The sequence below is a fragment of the Miniopterus natalensis genome, chromosome 4, assembly GCF_054644295.1.
Source record: "Miniopterus natalensis isolate mMinNat1 chromosome 4, mMinNat1.hap1, whole genome shotgun sequence".
NCBI classification, from domain to species: Eukaryota; Metazoa; Chordata; class Mammalia; order Chiroptera; family Miniopteridae; genus Miniopterus; species Miniopterus natalensis.
The window spans coordinates 68,665,062-68,680,010 of NC_142084.1; the positions used below are offsets into that span (position 1 = coordinate 68,665,062).

A 14,949-nucleotide genomic window follows, 5' to 3' on the forward strand; every position below is an offset into this window, starting at 1 on the left:
GGCGGGGCGGGAAGGTCCACTGCGCTGCAGCGCGGGGGAGTCGGGAAGAGCCGGACGAGGCGGAGGGATCCCTCTGGAATGTTTCCGTAAGATCTACCAGACTCGTTGAGGCGCGGCATGGATTGGCCGCGGGCTCCTGGAGGCCACTCCTGATTGGTCGAGAGCGGCAACTGGCCCCGCCCCCTGTTCGAGGTTGCGGGAGAGGCCCCGGCCCGAGTTTGCAGTGGGCAGAGCTGGGCGCGCGCAGGGAGGCGGCGGCGCAGGTGAGTGATCCCCTCTGGTGGGTCAAGGCGCTGCAGCTCCGGGGACCCTATCGTGATCCTGCAGGAATCGGGCTGATTGTATGGGGTGGGGGCGGCCTCATGGGCGCGGCCCGGGTCGGCTGGGCAGGCAGGGGGATGCCTGAGGCCCCTTCCCAGCCGGGAGCCTCCCTTCCCTCTTGGGGCAGGGGCCAACGCCTCCGGCCGCTGGGATGAGGTCTCCAGCCACACCCCTGCACCCCTCTACACAGCCCCCGCCCAGGCACGAACGGACGCGGGATCGGTATTTCTGAGCTCTACCCAGGCACCTCCCGGAGCTGGCGGCGGCTCAGTCCTCCAGGGCCCAGGGGGGCTTGAGAAGTACTGAGGTCCCGATAATAATAATGAAAAAAATCACCCTAGCGTTGATTGAACACTTCCGTGTCAGGTATTTACCGTGCAGATCATTGAATTTAAACACTTCATAGAAGGCCCTCTTACTTCTTTTAGTAGTGAAGCAGCAGACCCAGAGAGGTGGAATGACTTGCCCAAGGTCACACAGCTAGTAAGTGGCAGATCTGGGACTCAAACCCATACCTCAGAGGCCAGAACTGGAGTCTCAACAACTATACTACATGTCCAGTGGCCCCATGGCTCAGATGTTCCTGAGCAGCTCCTCCACCTGCTGCTGTCCCCCCCACCCCCCCACACACAAACACTATACATACTATCTGGGCCACACCTGCTGTTCTTTGCTTTTCTCACACTCCCACCTCCCCCCTAGAGGTCACCAGACACCAGTCTCCTTAAGCAATAAGCTGCACCCATGCCCCTTCTTCCCTGAGTTGGAAGACAAGGCTGGAGTACCTGGGTCCTGAGAATAGAGTGACATCTTCAGGGAAGATAGGCAGGGGGCCAGGATGCTGGGGTCCCATGCCTGCTGGGTCCCCCTGGGAAGCCTGGGCCCATGCCAGGGCAGTAAGCATTCTCCCCGGAAACACCCAGGAGCTGGTTTTTCAAGACTGAATCAGAGGCCTCCCGCCCTCCTCTCCAAAGCAATATCCTGCTGGACAGGGGAACCTGGGTGTGGTACCCGCCACTAGCTTGTGTGAGCTCCTAGGAACCCCCTTCCCCCGCTTCCTGCCCCCCATTATGATTCTGTGTGGCTGTGGGGTTGCTAAGTTTCAGGCCTTTCACAGGGAAGAGAGGGTGCGGATGCTGGAATTCCAGCTAACCCAATCTGTGCCAGGGCTGAAACTCTTCTCAGGCCCTATGTTCAGGTTTGAGGGGAGCCTAAGAACAAGGGGACAGGGTGGCAGTTCTCCACGGCAGACTTGTTCTGAGGATTTAGGGGCTCAGAGAGCACTCAGAATGAAGATATAAGATACTTTCATTTATTGTACAAATATTGAGCACCTACTCTGTGCCAGGTACTGTTCTTGGTACAGAGGATTCAACAGTAAACAAGACAAAAATCTTTGCTCTTGGGGAGCTGTCATTCTAGTAGGGGAAACAGGCAACAAACAAGCTAACAGGTAAATAAAGAAGATACCTACAGATGATGTGCTATGAATAAAATATGAGGGGCTGGCATGCTAGAGACTCTGGGCAAGGGGGGTTCTCAGAGGAGGTGACTTTGGAGCTGAAGCCTGAATGACAAAAAAGGAACCAGCCCTGCAAAGATCAGGCAGAGGGCACAGCCAGGGCAAAGGCTCTGAGGCTGGACCAAGCTTGGAATACAGTGGCTGGAGCAGGAGATGCAGTCACAGTGGCAATTCTGCGAGTCAAGGGTCATATTAAGGAGTTTGGAGCTTTTTCTCTGTGAGGTGGGAAACTGTTGTAAGATTTGAGGCAGGAGAGTAACATGATCTGGTTTACATTTTAAAATAGAGACACGGAGTTAAATAACAGCCTAAGACTGGAAGACAAGAGTTCTGCCAGGGCAACATGTAATTAAGTTCATGGGCCTGAGCCGTCTGGACCCTAGGGGTGATTCTAAGATGGTGGGGCAAGCTGGGGAGGCTGCTAGGAGGAGGTGGCCTGGAGTAGGCCTTGGCAGGCAGAGAGGACTGGGATGTTCCTGGGCAGGATGGGGAGGAGGCAATATAATAATGACAATAACAATAACAGCTTCCTTAAATTGAATGTTAGGCAAAGTGCTAAGCAGGTTACATGCATAATCTCTTTGAATCCCCACAAGCACTCTGAGAGACTGGAATTCTGTTCATTTTTCAGATGAGGAAACTGAGGCCCTGGCAAGTGAAGTGAGTTGCCTACGGCCACACAGTTGGTAAGTGGTAAGGGTAGGATTTGAACCCAGACCACCCTGCCTCTTCTGGCCTGGGAGGCAAATTCATTAATGACCCACTTTCTTCACCACTGTGATTCCCCCTTGCAGGTGAGGACATGGCTACCAGCCTGAACCAGGGCACTGAGTGTGAGCAGAGAGAATAAGGAGCTTAGGAATTGGTGAATAGAATGTGGGGTCCTGAGGAAAAGAGGACATTTGAATCTTCTGTTTATAGATGGAAACAGTAATAATCACCAATCTTTATAGAACCCTTATATTGTGTGCCAGGAACTGTTCCAGGCACATGTATGATTTCCTTAGAACTCAGAGAGCTTGAGACACTTGCCCAAGGTCACACAGTTACTAAGTGGGGAAGCCAGATTTCAGACTCAAATTCTTAGCATTCTACCTTCCACTGTAGGGTGGGGGAGGGGAATCAGGGGAGGTGATGATGAGGGTTTTGTTGTTTTTTTAAATCATTGAGTGTAATGGAATAACTTGGGGAGGCAGTACTGGTTTATTCATTCAGAATTTATTTTTTGTCAAATATTCAGTTAGTGCCTAATGTGTGCTAGATCCAATGATGGGTACTATCAATGAAAGTAACCAATAAAAGACTAGTCTTCAGAATATATAGTGTTACTATCCAGAATATATAGAGTTCCCACAAATCAATGAGACAAGTTGTGTAATTATTTTTAAATGGGAAAAGACTTAAACAGACAAGTCACAAAAGGGAAAATCTAAATGGTTGATGAATGTATTAAAAGGTATTCAGCATCATTGTCTCTCACAAAAAGGTAGAGAGACAATAACTGTCTCCATGGATAGATGAAGCACCTGCCCTGTGCCCAGCTCTATGCTGAGAAGCAAGGGATAGGGGACCACAGAGGTGAGGCTTGTGTTTTTGCTGGGGAGACAAGACCCTCTTGAGGGCAGAGATTACACCCTGTGCCCCTTTGTCTCCCCAGAGCCAGGCATTGGGTCTGGTGGGCTGGTGAATATTAGGATAAATCATTCAACAAATATTTATTGAGCACCTATTATGTGCCAGGCACTGTTCTCTGCACTGAGAGTGTAGAGATTAATAAGACAGACAGAATTCCCTGCCCTTTCAGAAAACAGACAATGAACAAGATAAATGAATGAAATATATTTTCCACTTGAAAGACGTGAGAGTGAGTTGTATGGATACCAGGGAGCACAGTCAGTGCGAGGCCCTGAGGCTGGACTATGCCTGATGTGTTGGGATGAGGCCTATGTGACTGGAGGAAGTGAACGAGGTGGAGAGTGGGAGGAGATGAGGGCAGGGAGGTCACGGGAGGGGGAGCAGATCTTTGGGGACCTGTGGGCTGAGGGGAGGACATTGGCTTTTACTCTGAGTGAGTTAGGAGCCCTGGAAGGGTTCACAGCACAGGATAGATGTGATATGGCATATGTTTTACAGGATCACTCTGGCTGCTGTGTTGACAAGACACTGTGGGGGGGCAAGGGTAGAAGCTGGAAGACCCGGAGGAGGCAACTGCATTACTCTAGGTGAGTGGTGATGGGTCTGGACCAGGTGATACTAGAGGAGGTGTTGGAGAATAGATGGATGGATGAATGAATAAACGGATGAATGAATGAGGACAGGTGCTGCCCACTGGGCTCGACTGAATCTAGCACAGCTCGTGGAATAGGCAATCTAAAGGGAGGGAACATGAAGTCTTTTACACAGAAAAATATAAATTGGTATAATTTGACCCTCATCGCAACCTGGCCAGGGATAAAATGTCCCCATCTGCAGGCCAAGCATCTGAGGCCTAGGAAGATTGAGTCACTTAGGGGACAGGCTATTAATTGGGCTTGTGAGTCAGACATGAGGATGTAGCCGGTTTCTATGACTTTGGACATGTCACTGAAAAATAAAATCTGAACTCTCCCAGTCTATAAGGCCCTGCAAAATTCCCTAATGTCGCCTCTTTCACCTTCCCTCTTCACACCCTCCCAGTGCTTACTCCACTTCATCTACTCTGGTCTCTGGCCGATCTGTGACCTGTGTCTGTGAATCTGCTCAGAACCCTCCATGGCTGCCACCTCATGCAGAGCAAAAGCCCAGGTCCTCCCTGCAGCGCACAAGGCCCTGCTATATCTGCCTGTCACCTCCCCACAATCTCCTCCTGCTGTCCCCCTTACTCACTCTTCCAGCTACATGGGCTCCTCGCTTCTCAAACATGCCAAGCACCTCAGGGACTTTATACTGGCCGTTCCCTCTGCCTGGAACGTTCTTGCCTCACATCCTCATGTGGTTGCTTCTTCCTATCAGTCAAGTCTCAGGTTCAGCTTCACCTGCTCAGAGAGGCCCTCCCTGACCTTGTCTATGGAACTTTTCTTGTTTTATTGTCTTCATGGGACTATTAGAAGTTACATTAGATATTTATACCTCCTCCTCTGAATTGCATGCTTCTGGACAGTATGACAGGGCCCTATCTAGCCAATATAGCACGTAGGAGTGAATTAGGAAAAAGCAGCCCTTCCTCCCAGCATACACATCACACCAGGGTCTGGTGCTTTTGCACAGTGAACAAACTGTGTAACTGCACATGGTGGCCCCAGCCAGGGACCTTCCTTATTGAAGGCAGTATCTAAAATGGTGAATGGAATATTTTAAATACCAAAAAAAATGTTTGTTGGAAGGGAGGGAGGGAGTAAGAAAGAGAGAAAGAAACAGAGGATTGGGGAAGAGAGGAAAGAAAACTAGTGTATCAATCAGGACAGGTTGTGCTGCAGTAACAAACAACTTAGTGGCCAAACAAAAATCTTAGTGGCCAAACTCAACAAAGGTTTAATTTTTATTCCACGTCTATTGCAGCTTGTCAGGAACTTCCATTCACTATAGTTACTTAGGGCCTGGCCTGATGGAGCCACCACCATATCAATTGTGGCTGGTCACCCTGCCAGGGAGAAACAGACCCCTGAAGGCTCTCCCTCTAGTAATTAAATGCTTCAGCCAGAAATGTCATGTGTTACTTTCTCTCACAACTCATTGGCCAGGACTAGTGACATGTCTGCCCAGTCATAAGGAGGTCTGTAAGTGCCATCTGCCTATGTGCTTTGAAGGGAGAATTGGAAATTTTTTGCACAGCACTAATGACTGCAACTTATAGAAAAATAAAGAGAAATTTAACTACTCCATTTTCTCATCCTTTAAATGGGTGTAATTATCACATAATATGAGCCCTACAACATGATGTGGTGTAACAATTAAATAAGGTCATGGAGCAGTTAGCATGGGTTGTAATAGATATTAGCTGCTAATATTATGTATGAGTGTAAAAGTGCTAGAATGGGGATTGGAACTGAGGCCATCTATTCTCTGACTATGTCATTGGGCCATTAGGGTGCTAATGGGGGGGGGGAGTGGGCCTGGGGCCACTACCCAAGCCCTAAACCTACTTTGCCACCCTGCAGATCTTTTGGGCGTGCCCCCGCTTCCCGCTGCTCATGCCACTGGGACTGGGGCGGCGGAAAAAGGCGCCACCTCTGGTGGAAAATGAAGAAGCTGAGCCAGGCCGTGGTGGGCTGGGCGTGGAGGAGCCAGGACCCCTGGGTGGAGGTGGGGCAGGAGGCCCCCAAATGGGCTTGCCTCCCCCTCCCCCGGCCTTGCGGCCCCGCCTTGTGTTCCACACCCAGCTGGCCCATGGCAGTCCCACTGGTCGCATCGAGGGTTTTACCAACGTCAAGGAACTGTATGGCAAGATCGCCGAGGCCTTCCGGCTGCCAGCTGCCGAGGTACACACCAGGGAGCCCCAGGAGTCCCCATGGTGGGCTAGAGGCCTGGACATGCATTCTGGTCCTGAACTGTGGCTCAGGTGCCCAAGCTGCAGATGCTAAGGTGCACCACACTGAATTATGGGGATTGGAGGTCAGGGTTGGATGCTGAGTTTCCATCAAGTATTGGGAAACCTGTGCCTCAGTGGATTATGGGAACTGATGTCCAGGACTGAATGCTCCATTCCCATGACACATTGAGAGGCTTCTACCCCAGTGGATTGTGGGGATCTGGTGCAAGATATACTTCTCCATGATGCATAGGGAGGCCTGACCCCAAGGACTTTGGGCTCAAGGAAAGAGAGGACAGGAGGTATTGAGCAAGAAATAGCTACAGGGATCTTAGTAGGTTGGGTGGGTGTCTATGCTCTTCATTCCTTCCACAAGCACTTACTAAGCACCCACAGTGGGCCAGGCTCTGTGCCCTGGAATCAACAGGGAGGTTTTGCGAAGACAGAAATTCCAACCCTAGACGAGCTTGACATCCCAGTAGGGGCCCTGCCCTGGCTTGGGGAGGGGGGCGGTCAGGCACTGGGGTGGGAACCCCCAGGCCTTTCCAGACTCTCCTCCCTTCTTCAGGTTGGGGTTGCAAAGGATGAGGGAGGGAAGGTGAGAGTCGAGTGTCTCCTACCTCTGCAGGTGATGTTCTGCACCCTCAACACCCACAAAGTGGACATGGATAAGCTCCTGGGAGGCCAGATTGGGCTGGAGGACTTCATCTTTGCCCATGTCAAGGGGCAGCGTAAGGAGGTGGAGGTGTTCAAGTCGGAAGAGGCGCTGGGGCTCACTATCACGGACAACGGGGCTGGCTACGCCTTCATCAAGGTGCCTGAGGTTAGGGCGGGCCATAGGTCCCAGGGGCGGAGCCACAGGGCTGACACCCCTCTCTCCTCAGCGCATCAAGGAGGGCAGCGTCATCGACCACATCCAGCTCATTAGCGTGGGCGACATGATCGAGGCCATCAACGGGCAGAGCCTGCTGGGCTGTCGGCACTACGAGGTGGCCCGGCTGCTCAAGGAGCTGCCCCGAGGACGCACCTTTACACTGAAGCTCACGGAGCCCCGCAAGGCCTTTGGTGAGGGGCTGCCGCCCGGACCACCAATATACTCCCTGTTCACTTGGGCCCGGGTTGCAGTGCCACGAGCCACCAGAAGGTGGCGCCCCAAGCCCAGCAGGCCGAAAAGGAAAGCGTGACAGCCCGCCCTGCCCTGGGGAGGGGATGCTGGCTCTCAGCCTAGCCTGGGAGGAAGGTGGGGACGACGAGGAAGTTGCCCCCACACCCAGCTTCCAGGAGCCATTAGCCCAGCCAAGTGCCCCCAACCCTGGCCAGTTACCCCCCCCCCCAAGCCCAGATAAGCCAGGCTTGGCTGCCCTGTGCCAACCCCCTCTACTTTTCAGTCTGGCTTCACTAACTCTCAGGAATGGGCTCCAGGCCCCTAGGGTGGGGGTGGGGGACTCTGAAACACTTCCCCAGGCAGCTAGGGCTGGTCCGAGGCCCAGCAGCTGTATCCCCATGGCCCTGGGGAGAACAGCTAGAGATCAAGGCCCCACCCCCTTCCTGACCCTCAAGCCCTAATAGTAGATGTGGCTTCCTTTAGTGTCCCCTTCAGCCTTTCCCATTCCCAGCCCCTGGCTGCCCCTCTCCTATCCATGCCAAGCCTGAGTCAGGAATCCTGCCCTCCTGGGATCAACCTCAGCCCCCAGCTGCCCCTGGAGCCTGCAGGAGCTTGGAGAAGGTAGAGGGGGGTGTCTAAGACCAGGATGTCTGGGTTTCTGTCCAGAACATGCTGGAATTGGGCTTCCTCCACTCTCACACCTCCCCTGCCTCCCACAGACATGATCAGCATGCGTTCAGGGGGTGGCCGGCCTGGGTCCGGCCCCCAGCTGGGCACTGGCCGAGGGACTCTCCGGCTCCGATCCCGAGGCCCTGCTACAGTAGAGGATCTGGTGAGTGTTCCAGCTGGACCCCAGGCCCCCTTCCCTGCACAGTCATAGGTAGCAGTATCACCTTTTAGCTGAGGGGCTCCAGGCACTGGATTCAAACCCACCTCTGCCTCCTCCCAGCTCTAGGACCTTTCTTGGGTAAGTGGGCCTTATTAGTTTCCGTGTCTGTAAAATGGGGGGTAATAATACTAATAATGTCGGGGTTGTCTTGAGAATGAACTGTGGGTTAATATACATAGTTAATAAAGTGGCAAAAAAGAGACGTGACACTTAGTAAATACAATTAGAGTTATATTTACATTATTATGATGCCATTTTCCCTCCTCCCACCCCACCTCCAGCCCTCTGCCTTTGAGGAGAAAGCAATTGAAAAAGTAGATGACCTGCTGGAGAGTTACATGGGCATCAGGGACACAGAGTTGGGTAAGTGGTTGGCACTTGAATCTGTAGGGGTGGGAGGCTTCCAGATCCTGTGGACTGAGTCTGCCCTGAGCACCTCTGCTGTCTGTACCTCCACTCTGCTCCTCCCACCCCACAGCAGCCACCATGGTAGAGCTTGGGAAGGACAAGAGGAACCCAGATGAGCTGGCCGAGGCCCTGGATGAGCGGCTTGGTGACTTTGCCTTCCCTGATGAGTTTGTCTTTGACGTCTGGGGTGCCATTGGGGACGCCAAGGTTGGCCGATACTAGACCTCCCACTGGACCTTGCAATGACCTGAGCCTGGGCTGGTGGGAGCCCCTGGAGGGGGGACACCACAGCCCAGGCTCCAGCATCCGGCTTAGCCTGGCCCTGGCCCAGCAGTCTCAGGATGATGTGGCGCGGAGGTGGAGCCGAGCCCCTGCCCCACTCCAATCGGTACCACCTCCTCCCTAGTTTCCAACCTGGCTGGGGTCCCCAGCTAACCCCCCCATTCCCACCCTGTTCCCCACCTACCTCAGCCAGGTCAGGCTCTGTGAGGGACCAGCCAGATTGGGCAGCCAGACCCCGCCCGCAGCACTTTCCACAACAGCTGCCAAACTGGTCCCTCTGTCTCCCTGGGGCCTCGGGTTCTGTTGGGGGGTCCTGACTTCCCTGGTTTCCTGACACAGGGAATCCAAAAGTGGGGGGCATCCCCCCTCAACAAATGCAATAATCCCCCTTTCCACCATCCCTCCAGAGGAGCTCCCTACCTCCACATTTGAAACTCGAGTCTGCTGTGAACCCCCCATCTCCCCACCCCACTCGTGTGTCTCCCTTGGCCCAGCCCCAGATGGACGGCATGAGGAACAATGGCGGTGGGCTTTTGTATCTGAACTTACTGTTGAACATAAAGACTCTGCTGTTAGACCTGTCTGGTGGCCTTGGGGTGGGAGTGTGGGGTGGGCCCAGGCTGGGAAAAATGTAGCAGCTGAAATCCATCCTCTTCGGGCTCCAAATGGAATTAGGAGCTGGCCCTGGCTGCCCACCCCCTCCCACCCGTTCCGCCTGATGAGGCTCCTGGCTGTGGGCCACCAGGCTTCCAGGCAAGGCCTGAGCTTTTTGGCCTACTGAGGGTTCAGGTCCTGCTCCCTTTTGAACAATGCCTCCTGCCACCCCAGCCTGATGTGCACAGTGGGCACCAGGCTGCTGGCTACAGCCCAGGGCAGTGGGGAGCACCAGGGCCAGGAGGTGTGGAGGCCTGGCTTGGAAAAAGGAAGATGGGCGGTAGGGGGTTCAAACGGAGCCTTGGGCCTGCTGGGGCAAGTGCTATGGGGAGGAGCCCACCCCTGAAGCTGGGGGAACAGTCATGGTGCTCCCACACACCACGTGACTGGACGTGCAGGGTCTGTGGGTGTCCATGGCAGGCTGTGCTGTGCACTGGACATAAACCCGGCCTGCTTGTTTTGACAGCCCACTTCATCCTTGAGGATTGAAAGGGGATCAAGGAAGGGGGGGACCCCGGCCAGACCAGGAGGGAAGAGCCAGGATTGAAGGGAGGGGAGCCAGCTAGGCTGGAGGTCCCTGCACGAATGTTTAGGGGGTGAGCCAAGAGGGGAAACGAGCCCAGTCCACTCTGTTTCCACTGGGTGGGCAACTGGCCCCCTGGGTGGGGGTGTGGGGGCTCAGCTGGGCTGGGCGTAGTGTCTCTCGGGGTTACTCCATGCATTCCTGGGCACCTGTGGGTGTTTCATGTGTCTGTGCCAGTAGGAGCCTTCTACTGAAAGGGTATGGTGTGTCCCAGTGTGGAAAGTAGCACTGGGTGTATCAGAACGTTGACTTGTGACCATATTGAGGGTGTCTGGGTATAACTGGCAGTGTCTACATGGAATGTGGCTGTGTGACTAAAACTGTGAGCATGTGTGTGTCTGGATATTCCTGTTTCTAGGGTAGGGGGTGACCAGAAAGTTCTCAGGGTTGCCACTCCTTGTGTCTCAGGTGGGGAGTGTACTCATGGAACTTGTCTTGGACTATTAGGGGGTATCTCTGGGTGATATGGATATGGCTAGGGGGCTGTATTAGCGGTAAGGGTCTCAGGAGGCAGCATTTCAGAAAATGCTGAAAAAAGTGGCCAGTGATAGAGTCAGTAACTATGGGGATATCTCTGGTGCTGGGGGGTGCAAATGTCTTAGTGAATTCAGGGTTATGATGATGGCTGACCTCAAGGCTCTGAGGAATGTGGTTGGCTGGGGACAGGCTGAGATGCTGGCTGGTCTCAGGGTGTTAGGGGATATGATAGTGTCTTTAGGTGTGAGACTGTGTGTGTGTCCCTACTTCTCGGCGCAGGAGGTGAGGCTGCAGCCATGTATCCACAGGTGTATCCCAGGTGTCCCTCACTACATCCTGAAGCAGGATCTAGGAGAGTACCCTGGTCACTGGGCCTCCCCCCCCCCCCCCTTCCAGGGGTATGACTCTCTGCTGCACTGGCCTGGGCTTTAAGTCCCTGTGTAAATAGTGGGTGGATCTCCTGGCCTGGCTGGGCCTGACCCAAACTGGTCCACCTAAGGCATTGCCCACCACCACCACCCACCCAACATCCATGAAGGCTCTGGTAGGGCAAAGAAGTGCTGCTGCCCCCATAAGGGCTAGCCCCTCAACCTCAATCCCTGTGGATGCAGCGGCACCCCCTGCAGCCGCCCCAGCCAGCCCCTGGTGACGCTCACATTTTCCAGTGTTTAGATTTTATCCGCTTTATTAATGAGGCAGGCAAGAGGCCCAAGCCTGGAGGGAAGGGGGGTGCTCCTACCCTACCAAGAGGAAGGGGTCACGGGGGGCGGGGCAGGACAACTCCCTGGGAGCCCCCGTTCATCATAGGGGGAGAGTGGCCCCTATCCATTGCCAGGAGTACGGGGGGGGGTTGTCTCTGCCACCCCAGGTCCCCCACAGGCTGGTCCTGGGTGGAGCGGCCCCTGGAGGCCTGAGTGGACAGCAAGAGGAGGCAGGGAGCCGAGGAGGCAGGGAGCCGAGGAGCCGCCCCTGTAGGAAGGGAGGGAGGGAGCGGCCTGCTGGAAAGCTGGAGTGCAGCGGGCGGTGCAGCGGGCAGCAGGGACTGAGAAGCAGGCAATGGGGACCCAGTGTCGCAGGCACCACCAGGTAAGAAGGCTGGGGTGCAAGGGTCTCAGGTGGGACTGGAAGGCACAGAAGGATGGGGCCATTGTTCCCTTTGCCTATCCATCCTGTGTTCCTTGACTCTCAGCTCTATCTATATCTATCTATCTATCTATCTATCTATCTATCTATCTATCTATTCCTGTCACTTATCTGTCCCTTCTCCTTTCCCTTCTGAATCATGGGGCAGTTCTGCCCTCTCAGCCCTCACCACCAGGTACTAAGGGATGGGTGATCCTGGGTCAGCCTGGAGGCCGCTGGGGCAGGGACATGGAGCTGGCAGGAGTGAAACCCTGGGGTATCCAGGGTGAGGCAGCTGTGGTCAGGGGGTAAGGCCTAAGGGAGAGAGAGACGACAATGGAGCTTAGAGATGGGAATGTGGGGGACGGATGGGGCTGTGGGGGACAGAGATGCGGTCACGGGGACAGAAATGGGACCATGGGGACAGAGACAGTGCAATGGAGAAAGATGGGCCCACAGTGGCAGAGGTGGAGCTGTGTGCACCGAGGACGAGACTGGAATAAAGGTGACATGACTGTCAGAGATGGGGTAGTGGGGTCATGTGGAGCCCTGGGATCAGAAATGGATCAGTGAGTATCAGATGGGGCCAGGGACCAGGAATTTGCTATGGTGTAAATGGGAGGTGGGTCTGTGAGGCCCAGAGGCTAAAACAGACAGGAGGGCTGGAGCCAGGGGAGCCACAGTGAACAGAGAAGTAGGCAGTGAGGGCAGAGTGAGACGGAGCAAGAGCTGGGATGGTAAGAGGCCAAAGAGAAGTCAGGAAACTTTGGAGTTGCCATGGGGTCATGTGGGCCCTAATGCTCCAAGAAGGGACCATCAGCTGGCTTCAGCCCAACAGTGAGCGCTGTGCCCTGGGCTAGCCTCAACTTGCCTTCCTCTTCCCCCCCAGCCCCACCCCCGGGACCTGACATGAACCTCTACCGGCCCCTCAACCTGAGCCTGGCAGGCGAGGCGACAACGTGTACGACGCCTGGGGCCCCCAATGCGTCTGCTGGGCCACCCTACGGCCTCGGGGGCGCATCGCCGGCGCTGCCCATCTTCTCCATGACACTGGGCGCGGTGTCCAATGTGCTGGCACTGGCGCTGCTAGCGCAGGCCTCGGGCCGCTTGCGGCGCCGCCGCTCGGCTGCCACCTTCCTGCTGTTCGTCGCCAGCCTGCTGGCCACTGACCTGGCTGGCCACGTGATCCCGGGCGCGCTGGTGCTGCGCCTGTACGCGGCCGGGCGCTCGCCGGCCGGAGGAGCCTGCCACTTTCTGGGCGGCTGCATGGTCTTCTTTGGCCTATGCCCACTGCTGCTGGGCTGTGGCATGGCCGTAGAGCGCTGGGTGGGGGTCACGCGGCCCCTGCTGCACGCGGCGCGGGTCTCGGTGGCCCGCGCGCGCCTTGCGCTGGCTGCGCTGGCTGCCGTGGCCTTGTCTGTGGCTCTGCTGCCGCTGGTGCGTGTGGGCCGCTACGAACTGCAGTACCCCGGCACGTGGTGCTTCATCGGCCTGGGCCCGGCGGGCGGCTGGGGCCAGGCAATGCTCGCTGGCCTTTTCGCCGGCCTCGGCCTGGCTGCGCTGCTCGCCGCGCTCGTGTGCAACACGCTCAGCGGCCTGGCCCTGCTGCGCGCCCGCTGGCGCCGCCGCTCGCGATCGCCAGCCCCGACCCCAGGCCCCGACAGCCGCCGGCGCTGGGGCGCGCGCGGCCTCCGCTCGGCCTCCGCCTCCTCGGTCGCTTCGGCCTCCACGGCCTCCCGCGGCGTCCTGGGCCGTGGCTCAGCGCGTAGAGCCCGCGCCCATGACGTGGAGATGGTGGGCCAGCTCGTAGGCATCATGGTGGTGTCGTGCATCTGCTGGAGCCCGCTGCTGGTGAGGGGCACACCGGCCCCTCCAGCCAAACCTTTTCCTGCTCCCGCCTCCGCCCTTACTACCTTTTCCATCGGAGGATATTTGGGTCCCGCCCCCTTCAAGCCCCACCTGTCAGGAAAGCCCGCCCTTTGCCCCCTCTCTCTGACGTCTACCCCTCTTCCAGAGTCCTTATCTTACTCCTTCTTGGGGTCTTGTTGCTCACCCCAACCCACACAAGCGTCCTCCCCAGCTCCACACCTCTAGGCCCTGAAACTTCATTCTCTGGCCCTCTTCCACCGCCCCCCACCACCGTTTTACTTCTCCACTTCAGTCCCCTGCCCTTTGGAACACCCAGGACTTATCTCCTTTCTAGCTCGAGCCTCCACCCAATTAAGGCCTTTGCTTCCTTTAGGGCCCCGCTTCTTCACGATCTTTCCATAGCTCTTTTTCACAGAGACACCCATTTACCCCTGTGATGCTCTGCCCCTCTTCACAACCCCCTTATCTTCCAGTCATGCTCCCATCCATCCCAGCCCCACCTTTCGCTGGTCCCCTTCTCTTGCACCCACCCCACCGCTCACGCCGGCTTCTCCCGCAGGTGTTGGTGGTGTTGGCCGTCGGGGGCTGGGGCTCCAGCTCCCTGCAGCGGCCGCTGTTTATGGCCGTGCGCCTCGCCTCATGGAACCAGATCCTGGACCCGTGGGTGTATATCCTGCTGCGCCAAGCCGTGCTGCGCCAACTGCTTCGCCTCCTGCCCCCAAGGGCCCGCGCCAAGGGCAGCCCCGTGGGGCTGGGCCTAACCCGGAGCGCCTGGGAGGCCAGCTCCCTGCGCAGCTCCCGGCACAGTGGCCTCAGCCACTTCTAGGCACACCCGGAGGCCCAGCAACTAAGCCAGACCACTCCAGGCCGGGCAAGGACCGCAGCGCGTAGCCTTCGGGGAATAAAGGCATTTTGCAGACCAGCCCAGGGCGGTGTGTCCCGTTGGTGCCGCAGCACGCCTGTGACCGCGCGGGGGGCAGAGGCACAGGGTGCTCCCATGGAGATGCAGTTCCCGGACTTGCCACGCGGGGGCCCAGGGCTGCCAGACGCGGAGCCCGAGCCGAAGGAGCATGCGCAGATTGGAAGCAGAGCGAGAGGGTCGCGGAGTGCTTTTTGCCCCTGCGGCTGCCAGGGGGGGACTCCGGTAGCCATTCGCCCATTGCGGCTCTGAGCTCCCCCAACACAGCCCGAAGACCGTACCCCATCACAG

At 56.4% G+C, this 14,949-nt stretch overlaps 2 protein-coding genes across 2 annotated transcripts; both read left to right on the forward strand.

Moving 5' to 3' along the window:
* Nucleotides 1–576: 576 nt before the first annotated feature.
* Nucleotides 577–9,609, forward strand: GIPC1 (GIPC PDZ domain containing family member 1). Its single transcript, XM_016219686.2, has 9 exons — nt 577–687; nt 2,475–2,529; nt 3,977–4,065; nt 5,980–6,300; nt 6,979–7,164; nt 7,235–7,415; nt 8,175–8,287; nt 8,626–8,707; nt 8,823–9,609. Exons 4-9 carry the CDS (start codon nt 6,013–6,015, stop codon nt 8,972–8,974), a joined length of 1,002 nt encoding a protein of 333 aa, XP_016075172.1. The 5' UTR covers nt 577–687; nt 2,475–2,529; nt 3,977–4,065; nt 5,980–6,012; the 3' UTR covers nt 8,975–9,609.
* A 3,150-nt stretch (nt 9,610–12,759) lies between these two features.
* On the forward strand, nt 12,760–14,565 carry PTGER1 (prostaglandin E receptor 1). The gene is made up of 2 exons (XM_087816027.1): nt 12,760–13,721; nt 14,299–14,565. The coding sequence occupies exons 1-2, from the start codon at nt 12,780–12,782 to the stop codon at nt 14,563–14,565; spliced, it is 1,209 nt and encodes a 402-aa protein (XP_087672153.1). The 5' UTR covers nt 12,760–12,779.
* The last annotated feature ends 384 nt before the right edge of the window (nt 14,566–14,949 follow it).